At 32.1% G+C, this 12794-nt stretch overlaps 1 protein-coding gene across 3 annotated transcripts in view; it reads right to left on the bottom strand.

Annotated features, from left to right (window-relative positions):
* Window positions 1-12794, bottom strand: part of LOC113520692 (tyrosine-protein phosphatase corkscrew-like) — a 73759-nt gene that overhangs the window by 365 nt on the left and 60600 nt on the right. For 2 of the 3 annotated variants that reach the window (XM_026906101.3, XM_031911471.2), the window contains 7 exons: window positions 11468-11611; window positions 10064-10195; window positions 4591-4724; window positions 3732-3896; window positions 2793-2903; window positions 1467-1557; window positions 840-988 (listed from right to left, as the gene is read on the bottom strand). In XM_026906101.3, the coding sequence (XP_026761902.2) occupies window positions 840-988; window positions 1467-1557; window positions 2793-2903; window positions 3732-3896; window positions 4591-4724; window positions 10064-10195; window positions 11468-11611 (926 nt within the window). The remainder of the gene's footprint in view (window positions 1-839; window positions 989-1466; window positions 1558-2792; window positions 2904-3731; window positions 3897-4590; window positions 4725-10063; window positions 10196-11467; window positions 11612-12794) is intronic. The other variant, XM_031911470.2, reaches the window with a different exon arrangement.

The raw sequence follows: 12794 nt of genomic DNA, 5'->3' as shown, positions 1-12794 counted from the left end.
TGGTAGACGGGTTGGTAACAGCAGTTAGGACCAGAGGGAGACTTTGTACAAAAGTCGATTGCTCGGGTACCTCTGTCCCATTCGTGTTTCGACCGTGAAGCAGTTGTATTTGCATGGCTGTGTTTCGGTTTGAAGGGTGGGATATGGCGTTAATTTACTGGGTACAGAGGAATAACACCTGAGTCCTCAGGAATGGCAATGCATGGAGGGTATCATGGGCTTTCGCATACTGTTTCCAGTATACTCTGTTATGTCCATGGTACTGCTCATGTCTATAGGCGACGGTTACCGCTTTCCATCAAGTGGGACGTCTGCTTGTTTGGCATTCTAAGTTGTATAAAAAAAAGGCTTTTGTAATATTTTAAGAGGGACGCTGCTGCCCATCCCTGCTAAAATTAAATTCCCTTAGTCGCCTCTTACGACATCCACGGGAAAAGAAGAGGTGGTCTATTCTAAGCTGGGATCACATCTAAGATACTCTAAAGTCTATAAAGTACTCCATAACTTAATTTGACACACAAAATCGTAAATGTTCCGATAGGCATACTTTAATATATAGAATAATATGGCGACAAGTTTCTAAAATTATAAAATAACTAATTAACATAACATAACATGTCACAGACTCAACAAAATATTTAATTGTGAGAGAGTATCAGTTGATATTTGCTTTCATAGGATAAAAGACCCAAATTTAAAAAAAAAAGAATGTTAAACCACTCAATAGAGTTAGTTCTTTTAAAATAAAAAGTGCCAAAATATATATACATAATACACTATATGGCACACAAAATAGAAACATTTATTTACAAATATAAAAGAAAAACATCAAAGAATACCTTTCTTCTCAGTTTGAACTTCTTGTTATCTATGTAGTCTTGTAGGGCGAGGTATATAAACCTGTACTGCATCTTATTCTGAACCATCCCGCCCCTCTGCGCCCTCACCAGTTTTACTGTGTTATGTACATCTATATCACAGTTGAAACCTACAACAAACGGGTCACATTACGATGTTATGTCGCTAGAGAGCTTAAAATTAATAAACACTCAAGTTTATATAGATAGTAATTTTTAAATAAAATCGCTTGGTATTAACATGTAAGAACATAAGAATCTATTATTGTCCTTAAAAATCGCATAGCATCATAAAACTTAATAGCACACAATTCGCATAAGCAAACTTAATTATTTAAAAAGTCTAAAACTAAATTAAAGTAAAATAAAAACAACTAAATTAAAGATTATATTTCAAAATAGTAAACTATGTAAATTATGGACATACAAGATCACCAAAATAATAATAGTAATAATAAATATTAAAATTTAAAAATAAAATTATTAAATATAATAATAAACACATTTTAAGATTCAAGTAAAAGAAATTTAAATAAAAATAAATAAACTTTAAATTTTCTTCCTATTTGCATAATAATATGCTTACACAATCGCAACAAATTGCCTTACCAGCTGATTTTATTTTGTCGATGAGCATGTCCAGAACTATAAATGTACCAGTCCTGCCCACTCCAGCTGAACAATGGACGCACAATATATTCTGTAACATTAAATTAAGTAACATTGTTAATGTTTATTTAAAGAAAATTGAATACGAGGTCTGTCCGGAAAGTTCGTATAAAAGTGTTCTGGAATGCGAGAAAGAGGAGTGGGGAGGCCAGGTAAGCGCAGGACCCCTTCCTTATGTCCCTAACAATGCTTCAGTTCTGGTCTGACCGCCGTGCGGTGCGAACTGGCTTGTCACGCCATCTGTGAAGTTACCTCTTAACGAAACCCCGTCGGCATGGAGCCCGCTTCCGTTGAAGAGCAGCGCGTCGTAATCAAGTTTCTCTCGAAACTCGGCAAGAATGGCCGTGAAATTTTTGCCGATCTCAGAACAGTTTATGGGGATGATGCTGTGAAGGAACCAACCGTCCACAAGTGGCTAAAAAGATTCAGAGAGGGCCGAGACAATGTTGATTGTTTTTTTCGATGTTCGGGGGATTGTCCCTCCAGACCAGACAGTTGATGGAAAATTCTACGTCGATGTGCTCAGACGCCTCAAAGCTCGTGTGGCACGAGTTCGTCCAGAATTGGCGCGAGAGGGGCGTTGGATTCTTCACCACGACAATGCCCCTGCCCACACCTCTCTTGTTGTCCGTGAGTTTTTGAGTAAAAATTCCATTACGGTGACCGAACACCCCCCTATTCGCCGGATTTGGCCCCGTGTGACTTCTTCTTGTTCCCAAAAACCAAATTGGTACTTCGGGGGCGGCATTTGGGGGACATAAATGAGATAAAAAAAGCTACGACGGGGCAGCTGAGAAACCTACAACCAGAGGACTTTCAAGGAGCCTTCTCACAGTGGAAACGGCGTTGGCACAAGTGCATTATGTCACAGGGGAGTACTTTGAAGGGGATAAAATTGATTTACCTGAATAATTGTAAAATAAAATTTTTAAAAAAATTTTATACGTACTTTCCGGACAAACCTCGTATATCAAATTAACTCTATCAAATTACTAACAGTCCTTAACAACACCGTAACTTTTTTTTCCTTAATGGAAATGAAATGGCCAATTCAACAGCGCTATACACTGGTGTGGCTAGTGAATGATGATAGGTGAGGATTAAGTCAGATCAAGTGGCCCATTGTGACAAATTTGCCAAAAATTAACCACGATTGTTTTCAGGAGGGACCACGCGGAAATCTAACTAAGTCGAACTATTATACTACTAGATACTGAAGTTTAATATTTTTCCTGTCTGTTTTTGAGTCTAAATCAATTTCATTACCTGTTCAGGTGCATTTTTGCTGTGCATGAGTTGATACATTTTTCTGTTAATATCCGCAATGAAGTTAAGTACTCCGTCTGGTTCCGTGGGTGCGCCGTGATCTGGCCAGGACTAAAATAAAAAAAGGCGTCTTTATTTTATAATCTCAATTGTTTTCATATTGATCTTGAGAACTATAGTGTTACACCTTCGTACACTGTAGTTCAATTCATATCCTTCCTTTCAAAACAAATCACATCTAATTCCTAATCTTAAGAGAAAACTCTTATATATAACTAGCTGTTGCCCGCGACTTCGTCCGCGTTTCCGTCATTTTTCGTAAAATAAGTATCCTATGTCCTTCCTCACGGTTCAGTGGTTTTGATGTAACAGACACATTTCCCTTCACTGCTCTGCTCCTATTGATCGTAGCGTAATCAAAAGTATACTATAACCTGCCCAGGAGTATGAAGAATAATTGTACCAAGTTTCGTTAAAATCCGTCGAATAGTTTTTGTTTGTATAACGAACATACAGACAGACAGAAAGGCAAAAATTTTACTGATTGCATTTTTGGCATCAGTATCGATCACTAATCACCCCCTCATAGTTATATTGGAAATATATTTCATGTACAGAATTGACCTCTCTACATATTTATTATAAGTATAGATAGATATGTATTAACTAAAAACTTAAAGAACACATATTTTTAAAGATTAAAGCTTTAAATTCTTTAGAAAATTAACCAAATAGTCATGTGGATAGTTAGTACCCACTATTTCAATATATTTTCACAAAATTAAAATAAGAAATCTTATCTATTACAAAAATAGATATCCCATATATCAATTAACACTGGCGACGTAATCAAATACCATAATCACAAAAAAAAAAACCTTTGTAACCAAAAAAAATAGAGTGTGGATTTTTTGTTGAAATACATTTACACGTACGTACCGTAAACTGATACTGGTAGATAGTTCTGCAGCATTTTTTATCATCAGTCACATCGAGTTCTCTCAGCAGATAGTCCTCGTAGTGCGTCTGCGATATTGACTTCACCGTGAGGTTATCGAACCTTTCCTCGTGACCTGAGTGGGGCCAGTAGCGCTCACACTTTTTCTGTTAAAAAAATATATGTTTTTGTGTTAAACTATGATTGAACAAGGAAGAGTCTTAGAGCGTCTTCATGTAACGCGTAGCTACACAGCAAAAACAATACAAAAATCGGTTTTAGACAACATTAAAATTATGCATTCTAAATAATAAAGATTGTTCTTTTATAGCTACATACAAATTCGCTGTGAATTTGACCTATATTGCAAAAAGAAATTTGTCTCCTTAAAAATTTTATATCTACATTTTACATAACCCTTATCGTTTTTTTTTTTTAATGTATGGTAATGTAATAGTAAATGCTGCGCTAACAGTACACTGGTGTACTGTGAGGGATGATAGGTGAGAATGAAAAGGCAAGTCAGTTAGCGCATCGTGGTAAATACGCCTGGAATTCAGCACGATGATTTCCAGGGAAGATCACGTAGAAGTCGACTTGCCAAGATATATTGCTAGCAATAGAAAGCGGACTATCAGTCTCATTGCTAGCAATATACCCTGGCAGGTCGACCTCTACGTGGTCCCCCTGGAAACCATCTTTCTCTAGTGAGCCACCTGCATCCACTGAGACACCACAAAGCATTTGAGATCATCACTCTATCTAGTGGGGATCGTCTTACATTACGTTTGCCTAACAATCAAATCGCCAATCAAAACCTTTCTTCATTATACTATATTTATATATTTTAATTTTATATACCTTTCCATTTTCATATTCATTCGTGATCATGGCTATAATTCTCACGTCTTCCTGCCATATCATCCTCCAGAAGTCATCTTTTGTGTTTGAGAGGCAACCTTGAGCGGCGATGTATATTTTGTCCTTCACTGTAACTAAAACATTACTTGTATTTATTATTAGATATACGGAAAGAGTTATTTTGTATTGTGTAAAAGCCATACTTGAATATTTTAAACGCATATTATCGCATTGTTTGTAGTTTGTGACGTATTGTTGCGTCTACTATTTTCAGTATGTACTTGTTAAAAGAATAATGTTTTTTTTTTCTTTTATATGCTTACTAGATCACTACATAGTATGAAACAAAGTCACTCCCCGCCGTCTGTATACTTAAATATTTCAAACTACGCAACGGATTTTAATACGATTTTTATTAATAGATACAATGATTCAATAGAAAGTTTTATACATATAATATAATACAGGTATATTATAGTAAAGAAAAGCCAAAAATTTCAATACGTCTAAAGTGATGCCATAAAAAACATATTTTTTTGCGATTTCATTGCAAACGCCGACAAAACCTTAAAAGATAGATCCAAATAATGTAGTATAGAATTATATATTCTAAAATTATCTAGAGAAATTTCACGTTGGTATATATGTATGTCCATCTTCTAAGAATAATCCCCAACAAACATTTTTATCTTTTACGTATTACAAAAAAAAAATACAGGTAATTTACGAAATTATTTTAATCAATACAGTATCATTACTTATCCAATTAAATACATTAGATGTATTATGCATTTAATTTAGATCAAAATTTCCTTTTACAGTGTATCATTAAAATTAATATCTCAGAAGTTATCAATGATTTAAATTGCGAGGTCGGAGGGACCGTTGGGCTGTACGTATGCACCGGGTAGCAGCGGCCGTACGTTGATGTGTCTATATTGCACCCATGCAAAGTCAGGGCGCGTCGCTAATATATAATTAATTTCAAAATCGTAATGAGACTAAATATAGCAAATGTTTGAAATTATAAAATAAAAATATCAAATACATATACAATATGAATAATACCAACAAAATTTCATAGATCAATAGCAAGTTTTAGATATGCAGTAGGTTCGAAACTTTCCAAGACACAAAATATATATATCGGTACACTTTACTAGGTCTTTTATAATAATTTAAAGTAAATTTAAATAAAAAAAATAAATCAGAAGAGTTTGTTTGGACACACATTCGATTTTGACTCTTTTAAGACTTACTTTTTATTTGATGCTATAACAGGGTAAGGTGAAAAATTCTCGGCCTGTCACAGAAATAGCAGTCTAATGAGTAAAGATTTATTTTTCTTGCCTAGGTGCATGTGTCATTAGTTCGTATGATAAGTTTAAACTTGTTCTCTCAAATAATTTACACAAATTTTTGCAGTAAACGTCGTGTATAATTTTCGTCAAAATGGATATACTTGAATATCGTGCGGTCACAAAATTGGTACGATTACGGGGTACGATTTTTACTCGGTCATCCCCCCTATTGTCCTGATTTGACACCCTCAGACTTCTATCTAGTCCCAAACTCGAAGAAATCTGTTTACTGGAAAGCGGTTCACGTCCGTAAAAGAAGTTGAGAGGGTCGTAAATGAATATTTTCACAACTTTCCAGACTCTAACTTCCGGAAAGGAATACTGATGTTAGAGAAACGTTGGATCAAGTGTGTTAAAGTCAAAGGAGATTATGTAGAAAAATAATAATATTTTTTTACTGAAAATCGCATCTTTTCATTGTCAGGCCAAGAACTTTTTACCTTACCCTCGTATATGTATAGAAGATACAAACTGTTTATTTATCTATGTACTTATTAATGCGACTCGTTTAACATCGTAAACATGTTTTGATCTGAATTAATTGGGTTAATTAATGTAGACTCAAAATCAATAGTTATCTTATAATTTTAGGTTTATTGGAGAATAATCTAATAGTGATGTCATTGTATGTAGGCAACAATATAATTAATGTGACGCTGGGTCACTCGTGATATCTCTCATGCGTTGCCATTCCTTAGGACTAGCGGGCCTCTATGCTCTATAATTTCACTGCCATATCTCACCCTTCAAACCGAAACACAGCCATACAAATGCTTTGTGGCAAAAATACGAAAGGGACAGAGGTATCCAAGCAAACGACTTTAACATTTTTATTAAGAAAATGACGAAGTCGTATTGTTTTCTATTTTGTAGATAATCTTTATTAGGGATATAAATATTAACGGAAGATATTATCATGCCGTTAGAATAATTATAAAAACTCCAATCTTTTATATATTACTAGTGACAGTGATTTTTAAATAAGATTATGTTGCACGAAAGTAACAACTAATCTCAATTGTAGTAATAGTAAATCAGTTAATTGTAATTTAACAACTAAATTACTGAACCGATTTTAATAAAATTTCTATGAGACCAGTCTGTAAGTATAATCATTTAAAAAAAAAGGATTTTCCAAAGCGGTTTAGAACTGACAGAGTTATGAGGTAATAAACATAAAAGAATACAAGTTAATGAGAACCTCCTTCTTTTTAGGTCGGTTGAAAAGAAACGTTATGCTCTTAGAAGCAATGTTCCGAATACAGAAAGTATAACACAGCACAATTCAACATATTTTTAGATAATTTGAAAGAGATGTAGTAATTACAATAGTATTTTTTTATGTTCTACATACAGGGTACAAATTAGTAACAAACAAGAATAGTTGTGTTTTATGCAAATCAACAATCAGTCTGTAAGTGCACTGGTATATCATAAAAATAATTATTATGAAATTATATGTGTGTTGGTAACTCGGTCAACATTTTGAGTGGCATTAAAGAAATGCATCACCAGAAAGGTACAAGTTGAATAATAAGAATGAATCGACATGTATATCATGTCTTGAAAGTAAATCACATAAAAAATCCTTTTTTTATTAAGTTAAGAGACAGCATAAAAGCTAAATCAATTGCTACACTTTGATTTGTGTGACTCAATAGAAACTACATCGTAAGCGGTGTTAAATATTATCCATTAATTAAAGATGATTACACAAAATATAAAATAGTATATTAAAAAAAAAACTACTAAGAAAATAAAAGTTTTTTTTTTTTATTTTGTAATTAATATACTTTTTAAAGTTAAAATTATAAAATCAGATTGTGGATTGGAATTTATTATTAAAAATTTGAAATTATTTTTAAATAGTCTAGATATTATTCATAAAAAATGCATACCATACACATATGAACGAAATGGTCGTATAAAACGTGAAATACGAACAGTTACAGAAGCCGCAGGAACCAATTTGCTAGCAAGCGGTTTGGATAAATCTTTATGGGCTAAAGCCCACAACAGTGCATGTATTAAAAACAGGTAAGAGTAGAATAAAAGTCGAACCGCTTATGAATTGTGGTTTTAAAGAATTTTTATGATCTAAATAACTTGCAAATATTTGGTACTAAAGTAGCGTTAATTAAAGGCGTAAAAAGTGTGATGGTAAATCAGATATAGGTTACGTTGTTGGCTATGGCGAAACAACAAAAGGTTTTATAAGACCTTCATTAAAAGCACTGGAACTAGAATGAGGAAACATCTGAAGATAGTTTCAATCCCATAGTGGTAAAGGAAACAATGACCTTACAAGGAGATACATCAATATCCCAAAAACAAACTCAAGATGGATTTTAAATTGTCATGTGGTGATAGAAATCGCAAATAAATTAATTATTAATTATGTATATATACAATATATAATTAAAATAATATTCCAGTTTTTCAGACTTCAGAAATATGAAAACTATTCAAATAGACAACTTTTAGATGACGTATCAAGATAAATAATATACCAGATTTTAAACTTTCAATTTTTTCGTAATGTCGGCACATAATTTCAATTAGACAGAGAGAGAGAGGGGGACAGACAAATTTTCTTAAAAAAACATTGTTTAGGCATCTATTGAGATATTAAGAACCCTGGTACTGATTTTACTGCAATATCTTATCCTCCATGTACATACATCGTTTAATTATAATTTTATTAGATTAGAAAGATAAGATAAAAAGTAAGATAAGATATATAAAAGTATAAATACAATTATAATAATAAACCCTTTTTATTTTCATATTTCTAATATATTTACAGTATCGTTAGTATCTTATCTATTTATAATTTTCTCTTAATAACTACTTGTTAATGCAATTCGTACTTTATAATTATTGGATAAGGATGGATTTTTGGATGAAGGCCTCCTCCATTTTTCTCTATATACTAAATCAAGCTATTATGAAATACTAATAAATATTAGCAATTTTATGAATAAAATAAATATCTTACGTAAATGTTAAAATAAATATAAGGCAATTAAGTCATTCAAAACATGATGGTAATTAAGTTTAAGGTATCCATTACATATAAAACGCCAACTACACGAGACATTATAACAATCTCATTAGTTGTACCAAAATAGATTATTAATTGACGACTCCTATATAAAGTATAATAGAGTATCAAATATCCTGCCTCCATACATATTGTTACTATATAATTTATTATAATATATGTATCATATCATTTATTATTATATATGTATTACTTTTCTAATACTTGCTAATAACCGTTTGTATAATTATTCGTTATATAGTACGTCATGCTATTCGATTCTACTGTGACGATATAATAAAAGAGCAAAATATAAAGATGGTAGAAAAATAAAATGTGTATCAGCCATTTAACTACCCACTGTTGAACATAGGCCTCTCCCATCAAGGAGGATTTTGCTAGTAGTTGCCACGCTTGGCAGGCGAGTTGACAACTACAGTTAGGGATTTGGTGGTTTTGGTGTTGTAAGAGGGACGCTGCTGCCCAACCTTCTATTCTATTCTAACTAGTATATTCCCTTAGCCACCTCTTACGACATCCACGAGAAAAAAAGGGTAGCCCTTTCTATGCCTGGACGACACAGCAACATTAGAATTATACATGACATTACTTCTGTACTTTTTACTGCGTCTAATGGTATATTTATTAAAATATACAAATCATATTGGTGACGAAATATATATAGATAGCTAAGTCACAAAACGACATGAAGCACAGAAATTTCTTTACACTCCTCAACTTTTAATTCTTTTTTTTTTGTTACAAGAAAAATGTCAAATATCACAAACATGTGTTATCGAATCAGATATTTACTATACTATCATTCTTCGATTTTCATTTTGGCTATTTTTTTTTTTCTTTTTATCTGTTATAAAATTCAATAAACGGCATATTATTTATATCGCTTTTCCGGCGTTATTTTTCAATTTTCTAATTATAAAGTTAAAAGGTTCCTATTAAAATCAAAGGATATCGTTATCCTATTAAGATAAATTATAAAAGCGACCATCTAATAATCTAAATCTAATAATTGTTTATATTTAAACATTGTCTCATGGGGGCAACTCACCTGCGTCACCACATAGGTTCCCATTAATTTTGTCCAGTTTGTAACTCATCTTGACCTCTCTGAGAGCGTCGTCAGATAACGATTTGGACACCAGAGGCGTAGGCTTCCTTGGCTCACTTCTCATTATCAAAGCTGTAACAAAAACAACGTATCAACTCAAAGAATAATTGGTTAATTAGAAATTGGTATTATAAGTTTGAAAACATTATAAAATGCTTGTTGTGTTGTTTTAGATTCCATACTAGTTTATAAAAATACAATATATACTCTAGACTAATTTTACATGGCACTATCAAGGGTCAAACTTAGTGGAACTTATAAGAATAAGAATACTTATATAATATTATGAACACACGAGATATGCTTAAATACCATTTAGTTAAAAAAGAAAAAATGGGAGTTTTTCTTCCAACCCAATCAAACCAGGTCAATCCATGAATATAAATTGTTAAAACAAATGGTGGGTAAATTTTATATTGATAGTGAAGAAATAATATAAACAAAACAATTACTTACAAATAAAATATATTTTATTTTTTAAATTTTTTAATTTTTTTATTTAAGGTAAAGTAATATTGAATGTTGACGGGATAAGAATATAATGTATCATTTCCTACCATAAAAAACTGATTGTACAAGAAAAAGCTTGAAGTACAACTTTATACCATGGCCAACTTACTGGACTATGAGACATTACTCATTTATTGTCGATATATTATGGAAAATTATAATCTAGCACGTCTTGATCGTAAATTCGCGATATTTAGTGTTTTGTTTTTCATATAATTTCTTAGTGTTTAGATATTTTATTGAATGTAGGTATCGTACTTAAATAACCCTAGTAGAACTTCCTTAGAATATTATTTACGAGGTACTTAATCATTCTTTAAGTACTAAACTATAACTGCGGTAGATACCTAACCACTTATTTATCGAGTTGGGTTCTAATGTGATTATTTATGGCATGTTATACTGAAACTAGAAGGAGATAGGTTGAACTCCCTGTCTTCTAGGTTGTACAAAAAGAATTATAACAATTTATTAAAGTCAATAAAAAATTATTTTGGGTTTACTGGAAGGGAATTCTTGCAGAGTTAAGCTCGCTTTAATACTATTGAAGGAAAATAAGGAAATAGAACGGCCATATTGTTGCAGTTATTACTTGTGTCAACAATAAAATATAAAATAAATAAATAAACAATTTCTATTAATTTAGTAATTACTTAATTTAGAATATGTACAATTCTTCTAAAATTCCCAACAAATTCACCAGAATGGTCTAAATGATCTGACTGCATTCACGTCATTTCATCACAATGGTGCTACTCCACTAATATGGGCGAGAACTAAGTACACGAATCCTTCTTCATCTATAAAAACATAAAATCCTGTGGGCATACTTACAGTGTACGCTGTCCAAACTTTCGTTTGAAGACTGGACAGAGCTCGACGAATCACATAAGCGAGAGGATCTTATGTAGTTAGCGTTTATGTAGTCCGCGTCAGGTTTGTTGTTGGATCCTCGAAGAACGACACGGGTCTGGTCATCTAGAACGTTCCAAAATAACATAAAATATTATAAAGTGCCACACGATCACGCCTATTGTCTGGTCCTAAAACTAGATTATAGTTTAAGAAAACCGAGCAACAAAAACTGAGGCACGATCTGGAACACCTAGACAAGAGCTAATTCAGAGAGTTCGTTTACCGACTGTCGAGCCCGGGACTTCATTTACGTAAAGCAACGTGCTCACCACTGCGCCACGAAGGTTAACTTTTACATAAAATATTAAAACAGATTTTTGAGACAGTACAAAAAAGGAGTATCTCACGTCGCCTCCATTTTTATGTGTATATTAATATTGAAAATTCTTTGTTAAATTTATAGGATTTATTTTTGTATACAATATTTGCGTTGATATTCGCGACACAATTTTATACTTCTGCGGATATCATGATTTTCCAATAATATTGTAACCAATGTTTTTGTTTCAAATAAAGAATTATTATTATTTTTACAGCCTTTTTTTTTATTGTTTTCATATTTGTCCCATATTAATTTGATTACGATTGCAAAAGTCGTTTTTTTTTACCCAGCAAAATGTTAAATGAAATAAATACTAATTGTTTCCTGCAACTACGACCGCGTGCATCAGTATGTAGCATATGTTATGTCTATTAAGTTATAACATACCTGTTACCAAATTTAATTCAAAACCATTCAACCATGGTCGAGTAACAAACATACATCTAAGCATCTTTACCTATATTTATAACGTCAATAACTTGTTGTTGTTAATAAAAAGGATTTGTTCCAATCAGTGGCATAACCATAACCATCTGAGGTCCGTGGTAAATTTATTAATGAATTTAATGAAATTTATAATAATCCTTTATCTAATATAGGTAAGTATTTACTTGTTGTAAATAGCAAAAAATATAAATTGTTGTAAATTTGCTATTTACAACAGGTTATGGGCTCAGCTCTGTAAGTAGAAAATTTTCATGATATCTAACAAGAGTAATTCGCCAATCTCTTTTGAAAAACTCAAAGGACAATGTTAAACTTAAAGGGTGAACAATGTAGATTGAAACTTTGCTATTTACAACATTACTAATACTGTTACAATTAATGTACCTATTTTTAGTTTCATTTGAAAATGTCTTGTTGAAATTCTGATAATTTATTTGTATACTTCGTGTATGTTCTGGAGTTAATACTCTAATTCCT

Source organism: Galleria mellonella, unplaced genomic scaffold (genome assembly GCF_026898425.1).
Source record: "Galleria mellonella isolate WM207_F2 unplaced genomic scaffold, CSIRO_AGI_GalMel_v1 utg33, whole genome shotgun sequence".
Lineage (NCBI taxonomy): Eukaryota > Metazoa > Arthropoda > Insecta > Lepidoptera > Pyralidae > Galleria > Galleria mellonella.
Note: the sequence above shows the minus strand (reverse complement) of the source record. Positions and strands in the feature narration are given on the sequence as shown.